The following is a 22,647-nucleotide window of genomic DNA, read 5'->3' as shown; positions in this document are numbered from 1 at the left end:
ATACCTCCCTAAAATGTCTTGTAGATGGGGTTAAGATACGGATCAGCCATGATCTCATTGAATGACAGAACAGGCTCGAGGAGCCGAATGGCCTCTTCCTATCTGTTTGTACACATGTACCCATGATACCCCGCCTTCTAGAGGTGACACATCATAGTGCGATTGAGGTGACGCCCCTAAATAAATAGGAAATGTCACTATTGTTATTTTCCTGAATGTGCAATTCCAATGTGCCTTAATTTAAAGTTAACCAATTCCATGCACACTCGCTTATCTGCAATAAATACACCCAGACGCACAAAACGGGGTATACAGAAAGACGCACACCGACACACCGCGTGACAGAAGTAGCGTGTCTTACTGTGGCTGTTTGCTTATATCCGCTGGTCATATCTCTTCCGTGTATGCTCAGGGGTGGATTCACCACGGGGCGGATTCACTGCGGGGCGGATGGGGCTGCAGTCCCAGGCCCACCAAAGAACACAGGCCCACCAAATAAATGTAGGAAAAAAAATATAAAACCTCCCAAATAAATGTTCATATATGTATAAGAATCTAGTATTGCAATGTTACCAGAACCAGAATACATACCTACTTGATACAGATTATACGCTTTCATTGTTGGACATACTGGCCTGTGTTTTCATACTCAGAATCAGAATCATATATGTAATGTAATGAACATGAACAAACGTAACAATCGGCCCATTTGGATCAGTTTGCCCCAGGCCCATAATCCAGCCCTGTGTGTGTCGCTGTGTGTCTGTCTGCTGCTACCCGAGTGTGCATGCCTGTCTGTGTTTGCATGTTTGGTGGAGAGGTTTCGGTGGCACACTGCCTGGCAAAGTTGTTTATAAAGAACACGATTTTGAAGTTTCATTGCATCCAATGCACGGAGGAGATCGGCCCCGATGGGCCGAATGGCCTCCTCCTGCGCTGCATCATTCTACGATAGAGTTTCTCATCGAGAGGGGAAAAAAAAAACACGCTGACGGGTTTGATTGACGGAAGTTAAATCAACGAGATTTAAAAGAAAATCTTTAAGTGCTCGGAATTTTAACTGCAAATGCTGGAAATATATGGCAAGCCTGTCAGCATCTGGAATAGGGCAAGGATAAGGATAGACACTCTTCCGCTAGTGTCAGCTGTGGCTCAGTGGGTAGCACCCTTGCCTCTGAGTCAGAAGGTTGTGGGTTCAAGTCCCACTCCAGGGGCTTGAGCACGTAAATCTAGACTGATGCTCCAATGCAGTGCTGAGGGAGTGCCGCACTGTCGGAAGTGATGTCTTTCAGATGAGATGTTAAACCAAGGCCCTGTCTGTCCTCTCAAGTGGACGTAAAAGATCCCATGGCACTATTTTGAAGAAGAGCAGGGGAGTTATCCCCGGTGTCCTGGCCAATATTTATCCCTCAATCAACATAACAAAAAAAACAGATTATCTGGTCGTTATCACATTGCTGTTTGTGGGAGCTTGCTTGTGCGCAAGTTGGCTGCTGCGTTTCCTACATTACAACAGTGACTACACTCCAAAAATAATTTAATTGGCTGTAAAGGGCATCGGGACGTCCGGTGATCATGAAAGGCGCTACAGAAATGCAAGTCTTTTTCTGTTAACCGATTCAGACAAAAGAATTTCTACCCAAACTCTTCCCCTCAGGTGCTGATGGTCCCACTGCTATTTTCCAGAAATAAAATCACATTTTAATCTTGGGGCAATTTGGATTTGGGGAAGGCGTAGATCTGAAATGTTGGTCGGAGAGTTCCGGTGAGTTGGTTGCAGCATCGTTGGGAGGTAACTCGAGGAATCACCCGAGGGAAGTGAACTTCAGCAACAAGGATAAAAAATGCTGGTCACCCAGCCAGTCTTGGAACGTTAGTTATTGAAGAATTAGGCGAGGACTAGCGCTGCTTTTTGTAGGTAAGTGGGTAACTTGGCAACGGGCCGCTTGGGTGAAGAGCTGGAGTTGCAGATTGGCCGCCCGGTATAGATTCGCCGGAGTTTCAGTACCGTTTGGTTTCTATAACATGCGACTGATCCCCAACCCCCAGGCAGCAAGTTGATAAACTAACCCCACGCTGTTCTGGTGGGACCACAATCAAATAGGCCGCTAAACAACAACAACTTGTATTTGTATGGCTCCTTTTTAACCTAGTGAAACATCCCAAGGCGTTTCACAGGAGTATTATGAGATTAAAAAATTGGACAGCGAGCCGCATAAGTAGAAATTAGCGCAGGTGACCAAAAGCTTGGTCAAAGAGGCAGGTTTTAAGGAGCGTCTTGAAGGAGGAAAGAGAGGGCGGAGAGGTTTAGGCAGGGAGTTCCAGAGCTTGGGGGCCCAGGCAACAGAAGGCACGGCCACCAATGGTTGAGCGATTACAATCAGGGATGCTCAAGAGGGCAGAATTGGAGGAGTGCACACATCTCGAGGAGGTGGGGGGGGGTTGACCGAGGGAACAAAGAAGGTGTTCCATTGACCTTTAAGAGGACATTAATGGGTGGTTGGTGGGGAGAGAGTTGCGTTACGCCATACTGTTCAATGCTGTCTGTAGGCAAGGGTATTTCACATATTGAAGTTTATGAAACAGCATACGTGCGCCTGTCTGCACAGTTTCTCGCGTAAAGGCAAGCGATGTGTTAACCCTCCTACCTCCTTAAAACCAATGATGTTCGCTAAGCTGAGCTACCAGATTGCCACTGCTTACGGCAGGCGAGATGTAGTCGTTCTGCTGGCCTATTGTTTTGTAGTTTTATATTTGAGACACAGTGGAAGCAAGATTGGAGCAATCAGGTCACGTGCTGGGTTAGTTGACGAGTGCATGCTTACGGACAATTTAAATGTTCCTCATGGTAGCATAGTGGTTATGTTGCTGGACTGATAATCCAGAACCCTGGACTAATGATCTGGAGATGCGAGTTCAAATCCCACCACGGAAGCTGGGGAATTTAAATTAGGTTAATTAAATTTAAAAATGTGGAATTAAAAAGCTGCCACATGAAACTAGCTGATTGTCGTAAAAACCCATCTGGTTCACTAATGTCCTTTAGGGAAGGAAATCTGCCGTCCTTCTCTGGTCTGGACCTATATGTGACTCCAGACCCACAGCAAAGTGGTTGACTCTTAACTGCCCTTTGAAATGTCCTAGCAAGCCACTCGGTTGTATAAGGCAGCTCAACATCACCTTCTCGAGGGCAATTGGGGATGGGTAATAAATGCTGGCCTTGCCAGCGATGCCCACATCCCGTGAACATAAACGTGTACACTGAGACCGAGAGAGAGGCTTGGTGCCCTCAGGTAGTGTTTGCGTAAAATTGTCCGACAAAGCCCTGAACTCACGGGCTAACGACAGGGTTAACATGAAGATTGTGAACCAAGGTACCGCCTAGGAAATATTTGTAAATCCAACACTGGCGGGATGAGAAGAGGCTTCCTGGGAGCTAATTAAACTCTAAATCTAACCTGGCGCCTGGCAGGAGAATGACGGCAGAAATGCTCGGAGCTGGCTGGAAGCTCCTGTTTTTGTGCTGGAGGGGTGAGTGTGTTCTGTGTGAGGTGACTGACTCACGTCCGAGAAGGCAAGACTTTCAAAGACTTGGCGCCAATCCGCAACGACCCCCAGCCCATTGTATTTGTACCTTCCTCCAACTGCCGGGTGTAGGGGAGGGGCAATTCCTACAAAACCTTTTCAGTTTGGCTTGTCGTGTGTTGTTGGGTTTTATACATAAGAACATAAGAAATAGGAGCAGGAGCCAGGAGTAGGCCATACGGCCCCTCACGCCTGCTCCGCCATTTAATACGATCGTGGCTGTTCCGATCATGGACTCAGCTCCACTTACCCGCCCGCTCCCCATAACTCCTTATTCCTTTATTGTTTAAGAAACTGTCTATTTCTGTCTTAAATGTATTCAATGTCCCAGCTTCCACAGCTCTCTGAGGCAGCGAATTCCACAGATTTATAACCCTCTGAGAGAAGAAATTCCTCCTCATCTCAGTTTTAAATGGGCGGCCCCTTGTTCTAAGATTACGCCCCCTAGTTCTAGTCTCCCCCATCAGTGGAAACATCCTCTCTGCATCCACCTTGTCAAGCCCCCTCATAATCTTATACATTTCGATAAGATCATCTCTCATTCTTCTGAATTCCAATGAGTAGAGGCCCAATCTACTCAACCTATCTTCATCTATCCCCTCATCCCCGGGATCAACCTAGTGAACCTTCTCTGAACTGCCTCCAAAGCAAGTATATCCTTTCGTAAATATGGAAACCAAAACTGCACGCAGTATTCCAGGTGTGGCCTCACCAATACCCTGTATAACTGTAACAGGACATCCCTGCTTTTATACTCCATCCCCTTTGCGACGGGAGAAATGTACCGCTGCAGGAAGGTTATAATTGGTTTACCAAGGGTAGGTCCATCCTTGAAGGGGGCAACAGCACGATTGGGATCGAGCTTCCAGTTAAAATGGACAGTTCCTCACACCGACGGCACTGTGCTTTCAGACCCCCCCCCACCTCTTCCCCAACCCCCCACTAATAACAGTAACTGTTTACCAAAATAAATGGAAAGTGTCCACACACATACAACAAGTCAATGTCCCTCTCATTTCCATTTGTTTTCATCGCCACATTTTCCAGCGGTTTGCCTCCAGTTTCTTTTTCGCCATTGGCCGAAGTCACACCTTGAAAGCTGTGCTGACCATGACTCCGGGTACAGCACCTTTAATGCAAAGATCCTAGCACCACTCCTAAAGGGTTGCCATTGACAACCCTCCAGGATTGTCCTGGAGACCCCAGGAATTAAAGGTTCAGCTCCAGGTCATTGCTGTGAGCAGCACCCAGGGGCAAATTGAACAGCGTCGTTAAAACAATGTTTACTCTCTTTCTTTACACTTTTTTCCTTAGTTCTAAAAAAAATTAGAGGTGGTGATTGTAATGTATGCACCTGGTGAGCATACTCACAGGTTTGTAGAGCTGCTCCTCAAATTCTGGTTGCACTTCAGTCCCACGCTCCTGATCTTTGGGCACCCTGTGCGGAGGGGAGCGGGCAGGTCGGAAGGCCTCCTCGTAGGACTGCTCCTGGGCAGGGCCAAGGGGGCCATCAGCCGGTCCAGGCAGCGGGCGGTCGAGGGGGTCGTTCAGCCCGACTGCCTGCCTCTCTTCCGCGGTTACATCCGAGCCAGGGTGTCCACCGGTACGCTCATGGCCTTCCGTGAGAGGTGGTCACCCCATGGCAACCAAATTTTAATTTGATCATTAATGTTTAAAGTTTAATTTGTCTATTTTGTCGGTTTTAGCCCCCCCCCCCACACACACACACACACACACACACACCCACACACACTTTTAGCCGGGGGCACTTGTATAATTTGTGTTTTTAGTGCCCTCAACAAAAAAAAAGGGGGGCACTTGTTTGAAAGTGCTTGGAGTGTGCCCCCCCCACCTTTAATCAGGGGGCACTTAATTAAAATGCACAACTAAAATAGTTGTAGAGCTGTTGAGTGGCTTAGCCAGTCATGTGATGTTCACAAGACTCAATAAAACCCCAGCCCGTTAGGTTCAGGGGATCCATGATGAGGCAAGTGTTTGTGAGCCTGGTGGATGAACCGGTAATCTGAGGCGTGATTGTTAAACCTTTTGCTAATAAACCAACTAGTTCTTAATAGCGATGTGTCATTACGAATTCTTAAGCAAAGAACCCATGAAGCAAATATATTACCGTGGGGACAGGGCAGGGAAAATAAAAGGCTGATTGACTGAGTGAGGCGGTTGGAGGTGGGATGTCATGGGATGAAACCTCCAGGAATATGCCCAGAGTTGACAACCCTGATCTCCTAGAAACCAGTTCTCAGAACGGTGATGGAGGCCTGGGATTAGGCTGTCAGCCTGTTTCCCAGCTGGAGAAGGCGTGAGGAGTGTGGAGACATGGAAAAAGGGAGAATGTACTTTTTTTTCCTAAAAAAGAGGGCGTCTTCCCACAAAGCAGTCAATTAAATTTATACCTTGAATCTCAAAAGCCGCGAAAATCCCAAATGATTGCTCCAGTCTTGCCTAGCCTGTCGCATGGTGCTTCTCTACGCTAAGCTCTGCGGGTTGACCTGACATGTTATCTTTTCCTCTCACGGCCGAGGACCCCCCCCCTGCACCAGAGGTGTCTGCATTGTGCCTGTCTTGAATTTCTGCAGGAACTCAGCTAGGTATAATTTCCAGTTCTTCTAATTAACTGAAGGTGATGACAATGAATCCACACAGCACTTAATCAAAATTAAATACAAATCCTCTCCTCAGATACCACCAGCGGGTTGTAGCGTACAACAGCCTGAATCCTATCTGGCCTGATAGGAAATGAGTGCAGGTTCAAAAACATGGCTGCTTCAAGGTCTCAGACTCAGGAGGCTCGAATACGGGAATGTCTTGGCCATAAGCGTTGCGTCAAATTCACGCTGCACGAGTGTGATTAGTGCCGAGCTTAAAAACGATGAATTTCTCTTACCCCATCATCATCATAGGCGGTCCCTCGAAACGAGGATGACTTGCTTCCAGACCGAAAAAGGATGAGTTCACAGCTGTTTCAAGCGAAGGACCTGAACTACATCCTCAAGGGCGGAAGATGCCTGTGCGTGGATTTTTTTTTAACGTGTGGTGGCCGTTGCACACCAGCCACCACACGGGCTTGACAGAGCTAGGTCTTGGTCCAGTGGCAAGGGTTAACCAAGACGACTGGAGACCAGCTCTGCTGCACGGACCTATTGCGCGCACATATCGCAGTGTGGGTTGGCCGGTGCTGCCCCTAGGCCCCTGCCCCATGCAAACACTGGCGTAGCCATGCCCATTGCAGGGAAGTCTGCCTGGCATCTCAATGGGGTTGGGTATCTCGGGAGGCCATTACCACCCATTCCCTTGCTTGAGCTGTATTTGTTTGGAGTTCAGATAAGAATAGGGTTTTTGGGCCTGACCCCGTTGTGCCTCCCATGGTCATCATCATAGGCGGTCCCTCGAAAGAGGATGACTTGCTTCCACATGAGTTCACAGATGTTTCAATGAAGGACCCGATGTTCCAGTCCTGAACTCCAGTTGAGGGGGTGGAAGATGCCTGTGCGTGTGGACCATCCCGACCCCTGAGAGAACATCTCCGCAGGTCGGGGCTATAAAAAGAGCTGGAGTGAGCCACTGCAGCTTCCAGCACGAGCCGACACAAATGTGCGACGGTTTCGAGGTGGGTGACTGGGTGACATCATCAGGACCCAGGTCGCCGTTTGGAGCGTGGGCAGCAGCATCGGTGGGGCCTTGGCATGATCACATAGACCATCACTGCCCGGGGTCCCACATGTGGCCATTTCAGCCGGGCACTGGAGAACTGCCCATGCTGGAAGTATCGGACGCCTGGCTCTTTTCCCCAGCTGTGCTCCACAGGACACAGAGTGTTGTCCCTTTCAGGACGCTGGTGGTCTGACAACACCGCCTGACATTTGCGCCTAAAGACACACTTGGACCCTGTTAAGACTGAGGGCAAAGTGACACACAATTAAAGGGGTTCATTGGCAGCTCCAGGGGCTTAGAAGCCCCATAAATACCCCACCTTGTCCAAACTTTGCTAATCTCTTACCTGAATCGACTGCACAGTAACCTGAGTTAATTGGGATACTCAACCAATAAGTGAACCGTTTGATCTTTCTTACCGACCATACCGATATTTTTAAAGAAAACAAATGTCTAAAGCTGCCCAGTAGATAACGGATGCATTTTTTGCACAATTTAATTTACATTTGACCCCAGTAGAAGCTGGACATGTGATTCATGTGACAAGAACTAAGATGCATTCTACATTCCTTAATCTGTTGCATCCATTCATTCCTTGAGTTGATGCCTTTTAACAATTAATTTTTTTTTTACATATTTAATAATTCCATAATTTTATATAAATTTTGAAATTTATTTGAAAAATTCACGATGTAGTTGTTGAGATGGCTCAGTGGGGTTTGTGCGCCATGGAGGGCCGGTGCTGAGATACCCAACACACAATGGGGAGTATACGGAGTGTGCTAGGCAGCGGAGAACTGGCTGGCGGGGGCGGGGGGGAAGGTCCTGCTCCTGATCTTTATCCAGCGAGTCTTGCTCGAGCTGTCTTTGCTTGGTCCTCAGATGAGGACATGGTTTGAGCTTGACCATGTTGTGCCTCCCATGGTCAGCTAAACCATCACTACCCGGGCTCCCACATGGCCATTTCAGCTAGGCACTGGGGAACTGCCTGTGCTGTGGGTAGCGGGTTCCAACATGAGGTGCTGGATGGGCTTCAGTGGGAGAGTTAGGGAATTAGAGGGATGGGCTTCAGTGGGAGAATTAGGGGATTAGAGGGATGGGCTTCGGTGGGAGAGTTAGGGGATTAGAGGGATGGGCTTCAATGGGAGAGTTTGGGGACTGGAGGGATGGGCTTCGATGGGAGAGTTAAGGGACTAGAGGGATGGGCTTCAATGGGAGAGTTTGGGGATTGGAGGGATGGGCTTCGATGGGAGAGTTAGGGGACTAGAGGGATGACTGAGGGGCCTTTCCTCATTTTTTTGTGGCAGGCGATGAGGAGCGGGTGAAGGGGATTGGAAGGAGACAAAATCCAAGTTAAAGAATCGCTTCTTAGTGAATATATTAATAATTGCATGAAAATAACATTGCCATCTTCCCAATAGCTGGAGGGGAGGGGCGGGGTGATGGGGATGGGAGGGGTGTCTGAAGCAAACAAGTGTCACATTCCCCACTGAGCTATGAAATAACGGACCAGTGAATGAATAAGGAGATGTGTGATTGGGGCTTACGATTGTAGCAGTTACCAGAGAGAGAAACACAACTGGAGAGTGAAGGACTGCTCTTCCATTTTGACAGCTGCAGTCCGGGTGACCTGAAAGAGCCTGTAACAAGATGGCCTCCTGCTCGAGAGCTTTAGAAAACCAGGGTTTGCCCTGGGCTGGCCATGCTGGATCCCAACAGGGCCACGGGGCTAGTGGAAGTGATACCCCTAGGTTGGCAATCTCCAGCCGCAAGGGCCTCCTCCCTTTTGGTCCGGTCTCCGAGCCCTCATTGGCATCGCCCACTGTAGGCCAAAGGAGGCTACCCCTTCTGCATTGATGCCCACCTCCAGCTGGTGGCAAACTCGACCCCAGGCACGGAGAACCAAAAATGGGTCGGTGGTTGCTGTGGTCTCCGGGTTGTGACTCTCTCCCCGGTTTTGATTTTTTTTTTTTCCCTCTCGAAGCAGCGACTGGCTCTGGCTCGGTAGTGACGATCTCATCCGTATCTCTCCTACAGCTGATTGTAAACAGGCAGCCCGAGGTTTTTCACAATAATGACCGTTGCGTTAATTATCAGGCTGAGCACGCAGGTACCCGGACCTACTTCCTGAGTGCGGAGAATAAGGCGGAGATGGAGGAGTGGGTCAATGCGATGAATGAAGCAGCCAGCATGCAGGCCGTCCCCTTCAACAGGTGAGGTATACCTCCGAGCCACGCGCAATGTGACGCAGTGCTGTACTGAATGGAGCCATTTTGTTCATATCCACAGTGGGCCCTCATCTCTGTGTGCTTTTAAGGGAAGCAAGGGATATGGGGACAGCACAGGAAAGTGGAGTTGAGGTAGAAGATCAGCCATGATCTTATTGAATGGCAGAGCAGGCTCGAGGGGCCAAATGGCCGACTCCTGCTCCTAGTTATGTGTGTTTTGTGCATACAAAGTCAGTCTCAAAATAACTATATCCAACTATGCTAACCTGTTCTTCTCTTTCCCCCTGCCCCCTTCCCCCCGCCCCCCCCCCCCCCCCCCCCGCCTGATGGCACTGACCTTTCCCGAAGTAGCTTTTTCATTCATCCTCGGGATGTGGGCATCGTTGGCACACGCCCATCCCCAATACAACTGTGTGGCTTGCTAGGCCACTTCTGAGGGCAGTTAAGAGTCAACCGAGTTGGTGTGGGTCTGGAGTCACACATAGGCCAGACCGGGTAAGCACGGCAGATTTCCTTCCCCAAAGCACATTAGTGAACCAGATGGGTTTTTACAACAATCCAGTAGTTTCATGGTCACCATTACTGATGCGAGCTTTTTATTCCCAATATATTAATTAACTTATTTTAAATTCCCCAGCTGCCGTGGTTGGATTTGGCCTCCTGTCTCCGGACCATCAGTCGAGACCTCTAGTTTACTAGTCCAGTGACACAACCGCTCTGCGACCATACCCGCTAGTTTCCTTCCCCAAAGGGCATGAGTGAACCATTTGGGGTTTTCTGTCAATCCAACAGCTTCATGGTCACACTTACTGATACCAGCTTTTTATTTCCATTGTGTTTTTTAACCTTCCACATTCCACCCTACGTAAACTCGAGGATCCAAAACCCGGATGCCCCGTGTCCTAAGTCGCACCAAGTCCCGCCAACCCCTGTGCTCCCTGACCTACATTGGCTTCCGGTTAAGCAACTCCTCGATTTCAAAATTCTCATCCTTGTTTTCAAATCCCTCCATGGCCTCGCCCCTCCCTATCTCTGTAATCTTCTCCAGCCCCCACCACCTGTTATATCTGCGCTCCTCAAATTCTGCCATCCTGAGCATCCCTGATTATAATCGCTCAACCATTGGTGGCCGTGCTTTCTGTTGCCTGGGTCCCAAGCTCTGGAACTCCCTCCCTAAACCTCTCCGCCTCTCTACCTCTCTCTCCTCATTTTAACACGCTCCTTAAAACCTACCTCTTTGACCAAGCTTTTGGTCACCAGCTTAAATTTTTCCTTATGTGGCTCGGTGTCATATTTTTTGTCTTATAACACTCCTGTGAGGCGCCTTAGAAACATAGAAAATAGCTGCAGGAGTAGGCCATGCGGCTCTTCGAGCCTGCACCACCATTCAATAAGATCGTGGCTGATCATTCCCTCAGTACCCCTTTCCTGCTTTCTCTCCATACCCCTTGATCCCCTCAGCTGTAAGGGCCATATCTAACTCCCTCTTGAATATATCCAATGAACTGGCATCAACAACTCCCTGCGGTAGGGAATTCCACAGGTTAACAACTCTCTGAGTGAAGAAGTTTCTCCTCATCTCAGTCCTAAATGGCCTACCCCTTATCCTAAGACTGTGTCCCCTGGTTCTGGACTTCCCCAACATCGGGAACATTCTACCCACGTCTAACCTGTCCCGCCCTGTCAGAATCTTATATGTTTCTATGAGATCCCCTCCCATCCTTCTAAACTCCAATGTATAAAGGTCCAGTTGATCCAGTCTCTCCTCATATGTCAGTCCTGCCATCCCGGGAATCAGTCTGGTGAACCTTCGCTGCACTCCCTCAATAGCAAGAACATCCTTCCTCAGATTAGGAGACCAAAACTGAACACAATATTCCACGGGAGGCCTCAACAAGGCCCTGTACAACTGCAGTAAGACCCCCCTGCTCCTATACTCAAATCCCCTAGCTATGAAGGCCAACATACCATTTGCCTTCTTCACCACTTGCTGTACCTGTATGCCAACTTTCAATGACTGATGAACCATGACACCCAGGTCTCGTTGCACCTCCCCTTTTCCTAATCTGCCGCCATTCAGATAATATTCTGTCTTCGCGTTTTTGCCCCCAAAGTGGACAACCTCACATTTATCCACATTATACTGCATCTGCCATGCATTTGCCCACTCACCTTACCTGTCCAAGTCACCCTGCAGCCTCCTAACGTCCCCCTAACAGCTCACACCGCCACCCAGTTTAGGGTCATCTGCAACTTGGAGATATTACATCCAAATCATTGATGTATATTGTAAAGAGCTGGGTCCCAGCACTGAACCCTGCGGCACTCCACTAGTCACTGCCTGCCATTCTGAAAAGGACCCGTTTATCCCAACTCTCTGCTTCCTGTCTGCCAACCAGTTCCCTATCCATGTCAGTATATTACCCCCAATACCATGTGCTTTGATTTTGCACACTAATCTCTTGTGTGGGACCTCGTCAAAGTCCAAATACACCACATCAATTGGTTCTCCCTTGTTCACTCTACTAGTTAAAAAATTCCAGATTTGTCAAGCATGATTTTCCCTTTCATAAATCCATGCTGACTTGGACTGATCCTGTCAGTGCTTTCCAAATGCGCTGCTATTTCATCCTTAATAATTAATTCCAACATTTTCCCCACTACTGATACCAGGCTAACCAGTCTATAATAACCCGCTTTCTCTCTCCCTCCTTTTTTAAAAAGTGGTGTTACATTAGCTACCCTCCAGTCCATAGGAACTGATCCAGAGTCGATAGACTGTTGGAAAATAATCACCAAATGCATTCACTATTTCTAAGATCACTTCCTTAAGTACTCTGGATGCAGACTATCAGGTTCTGGGGATTTATCGGCCTTCAATCCCATCAATTTCCCTAACACAATTTCCCGCCTAATAAGGATATCCTTCAGTTCCCCTCCTTCTCACTAGACCCTCGGTCCCCTAATAGTTCCGGAAGGTTATTTGTGTCTTCCTTCGTGAAGACAGAACCAAAGTATTTGTTCAATTGGTCTGCCATTTCTTAGTTCCCCATTATAATTTCACCTGAATCAGACTGCAAGGGACCTACTTTTGTCTTCACTAATCTTTTTCTCTTCACATATCTATAGAAGCTTTTGCAGTCAGTTTTTATGTACCCAGCAAGCTTCTTCTCGTACTCTATTTTCCCCCTCTTAATTAAACCCTTTGTCCACCTCTGCTGGATTCTAAATTTCTCCCATTCCTCAGGTTTGTTGCTTTTTCTGGCCAATTTATATGCCTCTTCCTTGGATTTAACACTATCCTTAATTTCCCTTGTTAGCCACGGTTGAGCCACCTTCCCATCTTATTTTTACTCCAGACAGGGATGTACAATTGCTGAAGTTCATCCATGTGATCTTTAAATGTTTGCCATTGCCTATCCACCGTCAACCCTTTAAGTATCCTTTGCCAATCTATTCTAGCCAATTCACGCCTCAAACCATTGAAGTTACCTTTCCTTAAGTTCAGGCCCCTAGTTTTTGAATTAACTGTGACACTCTCCACCTTAATAAAGAATTCTACCATGTTATGGTCACTCTTCCCCAAGGGGCTTCGCACAACAAGATTGCTAATTAGTCCTTTCTCATTACACATCACCCAGTCTAGGATGGCCAGCTCCCTAGTTGGTTCCTCAACATATTGGTCTAGAAAACTATCCCTAATACAATCCAGGAAATCCTCCTCCACCACATTGCTACCAGTTTTGTTAGCCCAATCAATATGTAGATTAAAGTCACCCATGATAACTGTTGTACCTTTATTGCATGCATCCCTAATTTCTTGTTTGATGCTGTCCCCAACTTTACTACTACTGTTTGGTGGTCTGTACACAACTCTCACTAGCGTTTTCTGCCCCTTGGTATTCCGTAGCTCCACCCATACCGATTCCACATCATCCAAGCTAATGTCCTTTCTTACTATTGCATTAATTTCCTCTTAAACCAGCAATGCCACCCCGCCTCCTTTTCCCTTCTGTCTATCCTTCCAAAATGTTGAATACCCCTGGATGTTGAGTTCCCAGCCTTGGTCACCCTGGAGCCATGTCTCCGTGATGCGCAGTTAATTCGTCCAACTTATTCCGAATACTCCTCGCATTGAGGCACAGAGCCTTCAGGCTTGTCTTTCTAACACACTTTGCCCCTTTAGAATTTTGGTGTAATGTGGCCCTTTTTGCTTTTTGCCTTCCACTTCTCTGCCCTCCACTTTTACTTTTCTTCTTTCTATCTTTTGCTTCTGCCCCCATTCTACTTCCCTCTGTCTCCCTGCATAGGTTCCCATCCCCCTGCCATATTAGTTGAGCTCCTCCCCAACAGCACTAGCAAACACTCCCCCTGGAATATTGGTTCAGGATCCTGCCCAGGTGCAGACCAACCGGTTTGTACTGGTGCCACCTCCCCCAGAACCAGTTCCAATTCCCAGGAATTTGAATCCCTCCCTTCTGCACCACTCCTCAAGCCACGTATTCATCTGAGCTATCCTGCGACTCCTACTCTGACTAGCACTGGTAGCAATCCTGAGATTACTACTTTTGAGGTCCAACTTTTTTATTTAGCTCCTAGCACCCTAAATTCGTCTCGTATGACCTCATCCCGTTTTTTACCTATATCGTTGGTACCTATATGCACCACAACAACTGGCTGTTCATCCTCCCTTGTCAGAATGCCCTGCACCCGCTCCGAGACATCCTTGACCCTTGCACCAGGGAGGCAACATACCATCCTGGAGTCTTGGTTGCGGCCGCAAACGTCTATCTATTCCCCTTACAATTGAATCCCATGTCACTATAGTTCTTCCACTCTTTTTCCTGCCCTCCTGTGCAGCAGAGCCACCCTCGGTGCTATGAACTTGGCTGCTGCTGCCCTCCCCTGATGAGTCATCCCCCTCAACAGTATCCAAAGCGGTGTATCTGTTTTGCAGGGGGATGACCGCAGGGGACCCCTGCACTACCTTCCTTGCACTGTTCTTCCTGTTGGTCATCCATTCCCTATCTGGCTGTGTACCCTTTACCTGCGGTAAGACCAACTCACTAAACATGCTATTCATGTCATTCTCAGCATCGTGGATGCTCCAGACTTCATCCACCCGCAGCTCCAGGGCCGCAACGTGGTCTGTCAGGAGCTGCAGGCGGATGCACTTCCCGCACACGTAGTCGTCAGGAACACCGGAAGCGTCCCTGACTTCCCACATAGTACAGGAGGAGCATAACATGTGTCCGAGCTGTCCTGCCATGACTTAAACTGGCAACAACAATGCTAAATGTTACTTACTGATATAGAAAAGAAAAACAAAAACTACTTGCCAATCACTTACCCCCTTGGCTGTGACGTCACCTTTCGATTTCTTTCGACTTCTTTTTTGCCTTCTCTCCCCGCTGCAGCTGCACCGGCTGGCCTCTCCGACTGCTGCCGCTCTCCTCTGCCGCTGGGCCTTTATAGGCCTCACCAACGCCCCGAACTCCCGCCTCTCCGACTGCTGCCGCTCTCCTCTGCCGCTGGGCCTTTATAGGCCTCACCAACGCCCCGAACTCCCGCCTCTCTGACTGCTGCCGCTGGGCCTTTATAGGCCTCACCAACGCCCCGAACTCCCGCCTCTCCGACTGCTGCCGCTGGGCCTTTATAGGCCTCACCAACGCCCCGAACTCCCGCCTCTCCGACTGCTGCCGCTCTCCTCTGCCGCTGGGCCTTTATAGGCCTCACCAACGCCCCGAACTCCCGCCTCTCCGACTGCTGCCGCTCTCCTCTGCCGCTGGGCCTTGGCATGTTTTACTCCCTTAAAGGCGCTATATAAATAAAAATTATTGAAAACTAACTGAATTCTCAAAAATGCCATGGTGGAATTTGAATTGACATTCTCTGGATTACTAGTCCAGTAACGTAACCACTGGCCACTCACGCAGGGCCTGTAGAGGTGTAAGTGTAGACGACAACAACAACAACAACAACTTGTTATGTTGATTGAGGGATAAATATCGGCTAGGTCACCGGGAATAACTGAGGTTTACATAAGTCGAAGTTAGCGCAGGTGACCAAAAGCTTGGTTAAAGAAGTATGTTTTAAGGAGCGTCTTCAAGGAGGAAAGCGAGGTAGAGAGGCGGAGAGGTTTAGGGAGGGAGTTCCAGAGCTTGGGGCCCAGGCAACAGAAGGCACGGCCACCGATGGTTGAGCGATTATAATCAGGGATGCTCAAGAGGGCAGAGTTAGAGGAGCGCAGACATCTCGGGGGGAGATGGTGGTGGTGGGGGGGAGCGTCGAGGGTTGTAGGGCTCGAGGAGATTACAGAGATAGGGAGGGGCGAGACCATGGAGGGATTTGAAAACAAGGATGAGAATTTTGAAATCGAGGCATTGCTTAACCAGATGTGCTTGACGATCCTTGGGCGAATGAGATGGAAATTTGTAGAAATGAAATAAGTGGGGTGATAGTCCACGATCGGACGGACTGTTACTGGTCTGCTTCTCTGTGTGGGAAGTGAGACTTCCCTCAATATTGGCGTTGGGTGTGGCTGAATAGATTACGCCTTGTCTCTCTGTGCTCCCAATGTCTGGAGGTGAAAGGTCACGGTTGCCAAGTACAAATGGTTCAATTTAACGCAGTCACTAATTTGTCTGTTTTCTGCTGTGCTGGCAGGACCGGGATGAGTTGTGAAATGAGGCCTCCCTCGGAGTCGAACCACACAGGCAACCGACTGATTAAGCCGGACTTGGAGAGGATCAGAGGCGAAGGGGACGGGTTCGAAAGGTACAACCGCAAGAGTGAGCGGAAGGAGCCGGTGGCCAAGGTTAATGGCATGGTGGTGCCGGAAGTGCCCCTTGACCCCAGCAGCCCCGGCCCAGAGCTGAGAACTCACCCTGGTTACGAGAGGGCCGGACAGCCCAATGGTCATAACTGGCAGCAACACGCCTCCCCGGGCAGGCCGGGCGATGAGTATCTGCAACAGGACGGGGGCAACACGGTGCACCGGCGGGGTTTCGTCCCCCGCACCAGCACGGAGAAAATGGCACAGCGACAGTCCTCGCTGACACACCTGCAGCAGTGGGTCAACTTGCGCAGGTCGGCGCTGCCACAGGACGAGCTGAGGAGGTGAGAGCGCCGTGGCTGAAACCCTTGCCGCTTTTTCCTGTCGGTGTCAGACGTGGCTCAGTGGGCAGCACCCTCGCCTCTTGAGTCCGAAGGTCGTGGGTTCAAGTCCCACACCAGGGACTTTGAGCACATGAAATCTAGGCTGACACTCGCAGTGCAGTGCTGAGGGAGTGCCGCACTGTCGGCGGTGTTGTCTTTCGGATGAGACGTTAAACCATCTGCTCTCTCAAGTGGACGGAAATGAGATCCCACGGCACTGTTTCGAAGAAGAGCAGAGGAGTTATCCCCGGTGTCCTGGCCAATATCGATCTCTCAATCAACATAACCAAAACAGATTATTTGGTCATTGTCACAATGCTGTTTGTGGGAGCTTGCTGTGCGCAAATTGGCTGCCACATTACATCAGTGGCCACACTCCAAAAGCACCTCATTGGCTGTAAAGCGCTTTGAGACGTCCGATGGTCATGAAAGGCACTATATGTAGGTCTTTCTTTCCTACAGAATGTCGATGTATATCGTATACGCTGTCCAATCCAATATATCATCAGTAGATGCAGGGCTTGACAGGGTAGATGCAGGGAGGATGTTCCCTCTGGCTGGCGAGTCTAGAATTGGGGGCCACAGTCTCAGAATAAGGCGTCAGCCATTTAGGACTGAGATGAGGAGAACTTTCTTCACTCAGAGGGTGGTGAATCTTTGGAATTCTCTACCCCAAAGGGCTGTGGAGGCTTAGTCGTTGAGTATATTCAAGACAGAGATCAATAGATTTTTGGATATTCAGGAAATAAAGGGATATGGGGATAGTGCGGGGAAGTGGAGTTGAGGTAGAAGATCAGCCATGATCTTAGTGAATGGCGGAGCAGGCTCGAGGGGCCGAATGGCCTACTCCTGCTCCTAATTCTTATGTTCTTATCCCTATTGTACTACTTCCTTTTCAATAAAGGCCCTCTACGTTTTAAAAGAAAGAAGAAAGAACCTGGATTTTTATAGTGTCTTTCACGATCACAGGACGTTCCAAAGCGCCTTACAACCAATAAAGTACTTTTTGAAGTGAAGTCACTGTTGTAATATAATAAATGTGGCAGCCAATTTGCGCACATCAAGCTCCCACAAACAGCAATGTGATCACATAATCTCTTTCGGTGATACGGTTAAGGGATAAATATGGAGTCCTCCCTTCTCTTCAACTAGTGCCATGGAATCTATTGCATCCACCTGAGATTTGACACCGAGCCACATAAGGAGTTAATTGGGATAGATGACCAAAAGCTTGGTCAAAGAGAGAGGTTTTAATGAGCGATTTTAAAGGAGGAGAGTGAGATAGAGTGTGTCAGATAGATTTAGGGAGGGAATTCGAGCTTAGGGCCGAGATGATTGTTAGGACGTAAGAGGGGGGCGAAATTGGGTTACATACCGTTTGGGAGTGGGATGAGACTTCCTGCGCCGCGAAATTCAGGTTACCGCCCCTCACAGGAAGTGGAGCGCAATATTGCGCGCTCCAATTCCTGTTGAGGCGGTGTCCCAGGTGCTATGCGGGTGGGATCGGCTTCTCTGCATTAAAGGTGAGGGTCGCTGCAAACTCTGCAGGCCCTTCGATGGGCCCCACTCGGCCACGAGGGCTGTGAGGTGCCGTGGCCGCGACAATGCCGGCCCGGACTAGGCGACAGCAAAGATGAACGGGCTGACCGGTGAGTCTGACGAAGAAAAAAAAAAAAAAAAAATGGCGGCGTGCGGCGTAGCGCACCTCCCCTTTACTTCTGCCCCGGGGGTGGAGGTTGGCCCGGTTTGCAACCCGTGAAGTGCAAAGAGGTCGCCGCGCTACTGTGTTCGCTGACTCCTGCGCAATTTTGCTGGAGTCGCGAACGCCCCTTCCCCGCCCCAAGGCAAAAACAGATTCGCGCCCTGTTGTCGCCCCCCCCCCGGAGGCACTGACGCGAGGTGCAGAACAGGGCATTTTCACCCCAGAATATCTTCCAGAAATAGTGGTGGAAGTAGAATCTGTTATAGCCTTTTAAAAGGAAACTGGAATCACATTTTATGTAGAATTTTACAGCACAGAAACAGGCCATTCGGCCCAACTGGTCTATACCAGTGTTTATTCTCCAAGTGAGCCCACTCCATCTAACTCTGTCAACATAACCTTCTAATCCTTTCTCCCTCACGTACTTCCCCTTAAATGCATCGATACTATTCGCCTCAACCACTCCCTGTGGTAGCATGTTCCACATTCTAAACACTTTCTGGGTAAAGAAGTTTCTGCTGAATTCCTAATTGGATTTATTAGTGACTATCTTATATTTGTGGCTCTTAGTTTTCAACTCTCCCACAAGTGGAAACATCTTTACCCCCTATTAACCCCCTTCATAATTTAAACACCTCTATCGGGTCACCCCTCAGCCTTCAGCATGGTCAGTCTGTCCTGATAGTTATAACCTCTCGGTTCTGGTATCATCCTTGTAAATCTTTTTTTGCATCCTCTCCAGTGTCTCGATATCCTTTTTATAATATGGCGACCAGAACTGTGCACAGTCCTCCAAGTGTGGTCTAACCAAGGTTCGATACAGTTAGCATAACTTCTTTACTTTTCAGTTCTTTCCCTCTAGAAATGAACTTCCGTGAATTTAAAAAAAAAAACATTTTTTATGTTCTTGTGGCCTTTATCGCCTCCTCGTGTTGGAGGTATAATTTAAGGGCCACTGTATGTTTAGAGACTTATCTAAATAGATTATTTTAAAAAAAATGTTTCATGGGTTAGAATTTCTGAAAAATCTGGTTGGGCGGCTAACCTGTTTTAGCGACTGTGCCTAGTCATGTTTCCCTGGGCTGCAATACAAAAACAAACCCACCTCATGAGACAGAGGCCAAATACTTAAAATACCGGGTCCAGTGGTTCTCATGAGGAACCTCAGCCAGTCGGATCAGCTAAATCTATCCTACAACACAGTCTCCGCCGGCGAGAGGCATGGAGTAGGTGGGGACGCTATCCAGGGAGAGGGAAGGGGAAACTCCCATTTCTGATTGCTATCCAATGCTCCCTGCTGTGTGGCTGTCACAGAATTGGCCCCCATTGGTTGAATTTTTAAAAAATTCGTTCCTGGGATATGGGCGTCGCTGGCAAGGCCGGCATTTATTGCCCATCCCTAATTGCCCCTGAGAAGGTGGTGGTGAGCCGCCGCCTTGAACCGCTGCAGTCCGTGTGGTGAAGGTGCTCCCACAGTGCTGTTAGGGAGGGAGTTCCAGGATTTTGACCCAGCGACGATGAAGGAACGGCCGATATATTTCCAAGTCAGGATGGTGTGTGACTTGGAGGGGAACATGGAGATGGTGGTATTCCCATGCGCCTGCTGCCCTTGTCTCGGTGGTGGAGGCCGCGGGTTTGGGAGTTGCTGTCGAAGAAGCCTTGGTGAGTTGCTGCAGTGCATCTTGTAGATGGTACACACTGCAGCCACGGTGGTGGAGGGAGTGAATGTTGAAGGTGGTGGATGGGATGCCGATCAAGCGGGCTGCTTTGTCCTGGATGGTGTCGAGCTTCTTGTGTTGTTGGAGCTGCACTCATCCAGGCAAGGGGATGGCCTGCCAATGTAATTGGCAGACAAAGGTGTGATGTCTACCGGGTCTGTCCATGCCATGGATAATCTGATTGATCGGCTGTAGCACTGATGGTATCTCTTTCCTTCAGTCCGCAGGTCTTTCACACACCAACCAGGGATGTGCCGGAATATTATAACCTGTTGTCGCCCTGTTACCAAGAGGAGTACCCCCAGTTCTTGCAGCCTGGTGGACGCCCAGACAGCATCTGCTCCGTGCCCGCCTACGACAGGACGACGGCACGATGGTCCATCGACGAGCGGCAGCCGGCCTTCCTGCTGCGGGACTGGCCGGATCGGCAGCCGTACAGCGGGCAGGGCTCGCCCGTGTGGCACGGCGGGCGGCCGGCGTACCCGCACGAGGTCGACGGCGTCGCCGGCACGCTGCACCGGATGTCCCTCCAGCCCCGCTCGCGCTCCGTGCCCCGCTCGCCATCCCGGGGCCCACTGGTGGTGAACCGCGTCTACTCTCCGGTGAGGTCTCCCAGCGCCCGGTTCGAGAGGCTGCCACCGCCCCGAAGGGACGACGCCCTTGGCGACCCGGCGTACACGCTGCGCCGTTCCCGCAGTGCAAAGGTAACCCGTTTATAGTTCACGTGTTCGACTGTCTGACTGTACATGGAGTGGGGACAATGTGGAACTCACTGCCACGGGGAGTCGTTGAGGCGAATAGCATCGATGCATTTAAGGGGGAAGCGAGATAAGCACACGAGAGAAAAAGGAATAAAATTATTACTTGCATTTATATAGTGCCTTTCACGACCCACCGGACATCTCAAAGCACTTTACAGCCAATGAAGCACTTTTTGGAGTGTGGTCACTGTTGTAATGTGGGAAACACGGCAGCCAATTTGCGCACAGCAAGATCCCACAAACAGCAATGAGATAATGACCAGATAATCGGTTCTTGTTGTGTTGATTGAGGGATAGATATTGGCCGGGACACCGGGGATAACTCCCCTGCCCTTCTTCGAAATTACGCCATGGGATCTTTTACATCCACCTGAGGGCGCAGATGGGGCCTCGGTTTAACATTTCATCCGAAAGACGGATAGAAGGATGTGTTGATAGGGTGTGATGAAGTAAGGTGGAAGGAACCGAGTGTGGAGCATAAAGACCAGCATAGGCGAGTTGGGCCGAATGGCCTGTTTTTGTCCTGTACATTCCATGTCTTCTGCTATCAATTTTTTTTTTCTCAATGTTTAAGTTATTCAGTAATTTGAAATAATCAATTTTACTAAAAAAGCACACGAGGTTTTTCAAAGAAAGACTTGCATTTATATAGCGTCTTTCACGGCCTCAGCACTTTGCAGCCACTGCAGTACTTTTGAATTGTACTCACTATTGTAATGTAGGAAACGCGGCAGCCAATTTGCCCACAGCAAGCTCCCATAAACAGCAACTTGGTAATGACCAGATAATCTGTTTGTAGTGCTGTTAGATGAGGGATAAATATTAGCCAAGACATTGGGATAACTCCCCTGCTCTTCTTCGAAATAGTGCTGTGGGCTCTTTTACATCCACCTGAGAGAGCACATCGGTTTCACATCCGAAAGTCGGCACCTCCGACAGTGCAGCACTCCCTCAGTACTGCACAAGTCTCAAGTCTCCGGAGCGGCACTTGAACCCACAACCTTCTGATTCAGGCGAGAGTGCTACCCTCTGAGTTATTGGTGACAGCATTTTGCACAATTTCAATTCAAATAGATAATTCAAATATCGAAGTAGTTATCTGTTGATTTTTAGAGAAGGCTAAAGGGGTTAAGAATTTAGCAGCATCTGTCCTCTTGGAACCTGGATGTGGACTAGAGAGGCACAGAGAAGGTTGCTAGTTGGATGGCTGCTGAGGTTACAGAATTAAATAAATTTGGATATTTCAGTTCAGCCTTTGCGGATTAAGAAGGGAAGCGACAGAGTTGGTCCAGGCATGTTGTTCACTGCAGCAGAGGGTTCAAATACCGGTGAATGCAAGTTAAAGATTAAGAAGTTAAAAGTAAGGAGGGGAAATTAGGTGGAATTTTTCCAACACGTCCATTGGTATGCTTTTAATATAGAGAAAAATGTCCCAAGGCGCATCTCAAGCAAAGGTTGCAGAACAAGTTAGCAGGAAAGAACATTGAAACGAGTGATATAATGGAGTTTGAGACGATGGGATGCAATTCTGGAGAGGGAAGGGGGATCCGATGGGAAGCGATACAATGGGAATGGGGATCTTATTGAAACATATAAGATTCTGAGGGGGCTTGACAGGGTAGATGCAGAGAGGATGTTCCCCCTCGTCAGGGAAACTAGAACTAGGAAGCAGAGTTTCAGAATAAGATGGCGATGAGGAGGAATTTCTTCTCTCAGAGGGTCATGAATTAGTGGAATTGTCTGCCCCAGAGAACTGTGGAGGCTGGGTCATTGAATATATTTAAGGTGGAGATAGACAGATTTTTGAGCGATAAGGGAGTGAAGGG

General features: G+C 48.9%; 1 protein-coding gene across 2 annotated transcripts in view; it reads left to right on the top strand.

Annotated features, from left to right (window-relative positions):
• Positions 1 to 22,647, top strand: part of plekha6 (pleckstrin homology domain containing, family A member 6) — a 351,674-nt gene that overhangs the window by 263,521 nt on the left and 65,506 nt on the right. For both annotated transcript variants that reach the window (XM_070859220.1, XM_070859221.1), the window contains 3 exons: positions 9,292 to 9,467; positions 16,149 to 16,601; positions 20,281 to 20,764. In XM_070859220.1, the coding sequence (XP_070715321.1) occupies positions 9,292 to 9,467; positions 16,149 to 16,601; positions 20,281 to 20,764 (1,113 nt within the window). The remainder of the gene's footprint in view (positions 1 to 9,291; positions 9,468 to 16,148; positions 16,602 to 20,280; positions 20,765 to 22,647) is intronic.

This window comes from Pristiophorus japonicus, chromosome 17 (genome assembly GCF_044704955.1).
Source record: "Pristiophorus japonicus isolate sPriJap1 chromosome 17, sPriJap1.hap1, whole genome shotgun sequence".
Taxonomy (NCBI): domain Eukaryota; kingdom Metazoa; phylum Chordata; class Chondrichthyes; family Pristiophoridae; genus Pristiophorus; species Pristiophorus japonicus.
The sequence above is the reverse complement of the archived record's forward strand: the minus strand, read 5'-3'. Positions and strand labels throughout refer to the sequence as shown.